We start from the raw sequence: 3,266 nt of genomic DNA, 5'->3' as shown, positions 1-3,266 counted from the left end.
TCTGCAGAGTTTTCACCCAGATTTCTGGAACCGTGCAGTTGTCCTAGTCCCCAGTGGTCAGCCCTCAGCCAACTCCCTCTGCAGAGTTTTTACCTAGATTGCTGGAGACGTGCAGTTGTCTTCATCCCTGTGTTCTGAGGTATCTGTGGTTGCAGTGCCTCTGGCTCCAGCTCAGGGCGATTGTATCCTTGGTGGGTGGGCGCCCCTGCTGCAGGCTGTGCCCTCCACAGGGGTCGCTCACAACAGCACTTCCGGGTGTGTTCCCGACTCATTTGAGTTGGTTGGTGTAATTGTGTGGGGACTTGGCTGTTTTGCAGATGTAACTCACGAGGTGCTTTTGGTATTAGAAGAAGTGATGACAAAGTCCACTTTCATATTAGAAATCATGTCACCCTATTGGGAAATTGCAGTGACCACGTTCAAGGCACACAGGTAACCGCTGGGTATGTTAGTGGTTTCTGGGGGGCAGCCAGCCCTTCTCAGTACCTGTGCCTCCCATGCTTTGCTACAGAAGAGATGGGGCTGACTTGAGAGGACCCGAGTGTGAAATACCCTCATGCATTTGTTTATGAAATAGCTGTTATTGTGTTCTAAACATTGTATGTCATCTTTTTGGTACAGGGGATTCAACTGTTTTTTAGAAGCCACTTTAATATGTTTTTGAGTGCTGCGAATAGTGTTAGTGATGAGATAAAGACAGGTGGCTTTGCCTCATGCTGTGTCTGCCCCCACAAGAGCAGACCCCACAAGGGCACATCCTGTGTGTGATGATCAGCAGGTGGGATGAGTTGGTCCTTGGTCCTTACTGGGGACATTTCCCTGACATGTTCACTTTTAAACTTTGAAAACCCACTAAAATTCTAGTATGAGTTTTTTAAAGAACTGATGAAATTAGTCAGGCTGGTCTTTGGCGTTCTATTCTATTGAGACTACTAAGAATGGTTCATCAAACATTAAAATGCTGGAGGAGATGGCCAGGTGTGGTGGCTGACGCCTGCAATCCTAGCACTCTGGGAGGCCAAGGCAGGCAGATCACCTGAGCTAGAGTTCAAGACCAGCCTGAACCCATCTCTGGAAAATAGCCGGGCATTGTGGTCCTAGCTACTTGGGAGGTTGAGGCAAGAGAATCACTTGAGTCCAGGAGTTTGAGGTTGCTGTGAGCTGTGACGCCACTGCACTCTACTGAGGGCGACAAAGTGAGACTGTCTTAAAAAACAAAACAAAACAAACAAACAAAAACACTAGAAACCATTTTAAAATTACTAGTTAGGAAACTTTAATCCTGTTTTTGTTTCCTGTTAGCAAATAAATCCCTTTTTCCTTCTGTCCAACATCAGCTACCTAGGCTGCAGCAGGTTTGATGCTGGTGCCAATGTTTGTTTCTGAAATGTGGAGTTTTGTCATTTCCCTCCCATGTCACAGGTTTGCTGACTGTGCCATGTTGTTACTGACACAACTGGAGACTGGACTCAGGAGAGTTTTCACCACAGTTAACAAATGTCCACAGAGACTCCTGACTGCTGAGGTACAGCTGCTCTTCTTGTGATCGTCATTGCAGTGTTAACAGTTTCCAGTGACAAACTCAGTTTTAAAAATTTATTTGCTGTTGAAATTAACTTTATCTAAGAACTTTAGAAGCCTTCTATCATTTTTGGAGGGCTTCCTATTATAATTTTTTAGGATTTATATTGATAGCTCTATAATAATTTCAAAGTAGTCTTTAAACTTATACCATCAAAGTACTGAGCACTGTTTTTAAAAACTAACTTCAGGATATTATAGGAGTACATATGTTTGGGGTACCTAATTTGCTTTTGTATACTTCAGGTGAAAGTTAAGTGTCCCTCACCCAGAATGGGCATTGTACCTGCTAGGTGTGAACTGGCCCAACCCTCCTCTCCCTCCTGCCTGCTCCTGTTGATTTCTGCTTCCCTGTGTGCACGGAGATGCTGCAGGACTAGTCTTCAAGCACCAGCCATGGTGGTGGACACTGCCCTGTGTGTGATGGATGTTAGCAAGTGGGAGTCCACAGTGCGTCACCCTTAGGGCAGTGTGAAAGATCAGGAAGAACTGGGTTGAAACTGACCTTGGGAAAGTAACCAAAGCCCTCTGAGCTTAAAAATGGGATGTAATGCCTTTCTGAGAAGTTGCAGGATTTACAGATGACTTAAGGTTCCTGCCACACAGGGGAGCTTTTCATCACATGGTCAGGTTCCCACGTGGCCCCAGTTCCCCTGAGGCAAGTGTCAGTTTCCTACCTGCCCGCCCAGCTCCTAGAATCATGTTGCTGCCCCTTTGTGACGACCCTGACCAGATTCTGCTGCTACCAGCAGGTCTCAAAACAAAATGACTGGGGTGAGTTCAATGGGACAGTGACTGTTTCTGCCTCATTAGAGTGAGGTAGCAGCACCCGTCCACAGCATTGGGCCCTCCCTGCCTGTGTTGTCTTGTGCTGATGCCATCACGCCTGCCTCTGAGGGCCACCTCATCATCTCCCCACTTACCCGAGCTCCCCCCTGCACAAACACACAATTGTTTTCCCAGGGCATGTGACTTCTAAATACATTTTAGCTCAGGCTTTTATGCAGAATAGGATCAATGTGTAAGGTAACATTCATGTGAAAATACTTTATAAAACTTATCAAATGCTGTGCAAATGTTATTTACTAAATTCTCAATAGCATAAAGCCCAAGATAATAGAAAATATGAATATTGCTAAGACTTACTGACTTTGAAGAAGCTTATAGGGGAGAGAAGACAAACTAATTGCATAGAACACGGTAGAAATTGGCACATATATTTTATGGAGATAACTGAAATTCAGCTTTTTGGAAAAAGTGGTTGGCAATTTGATACTTAGAACATCTCAGGAAGGATTTGAGGGCTGTCACTAAGGTTTGAGAACTAAAGATAGATTAGTTTTAGAGATAGATTTTAGAGTCTTCCACAGAGTAATGTTGGACAACGTAGTACTAGATTATTAAGCACTAATTTGAGAGCTAGCTTACATGAAGTACTAATTTCATCGTATGTGCAAAACAGCGTTGAATTCCCCCAGATGCCTTTTGAGATAGGTGTAGTCATGTCCTGTTCACAGGGAAGCCTCAATCTGGTGTGAAATACCAGGACCCCACCACTAGAAAAATGCTAAAGTTAGGACCAGGCTCTGAGGCAGCCCTGTCTGCAGACTGCATGATCATACCAAGAAGCATATGAAGCATTTTTAAGAAGTGAAGGCCATTAGAGAAACTGTTAAATCATACTC

The 3,266-nt window shown here is 44.5% G+C and overlaps 1 protein-coding gene across 4 annotated transcripts in view; it reads left to right on the top strand.

The window, feature by feature from the left end:
* ERMARD (ER membrane associated RNA degradation) overlaps positions 1–3,266 on the top strand; it is a 38,576-nt gene that overhangs the window by 19,225 nt on the left and 16,085 nt on the right. For all 4 annotated transcript variants that reach the window (XM_023514656.1, XM_012806751.2, XM_023514657.1 and 1 more), the window contains 2 exons: positions 318–432; positions 1,423–1,525. In XM_023514656.1, coding sequence (XP_023370424.1) covers positions 318–432; positions 1,423–1,525 — 218 coding nt within the window. The remainder of the gene's footprint in view (positions 1–317; positions 433–1,422; positions 1,526–3,266) is intronic.

Source organism: Otolemur garnettii, unplaced genomic scaffold (assembly GCF_000181295.1).
Source record: "Otolemur garnettii isolate 467f Iridium unplaced genomic scaffold, OtoGar3 scaffold00056, whole genome shotgun sequence".
Taxonomy (NCBI): Eukaryota; Metazoa; Chordata; class Mammalia; order Primates; family Galagidae; genus Otolemur; species Otolemur garnettii.
Note: the sequence above shows the minus strand (reverse complement) of the source record. Positions and strands in the feature narration are given on the sequence as shown.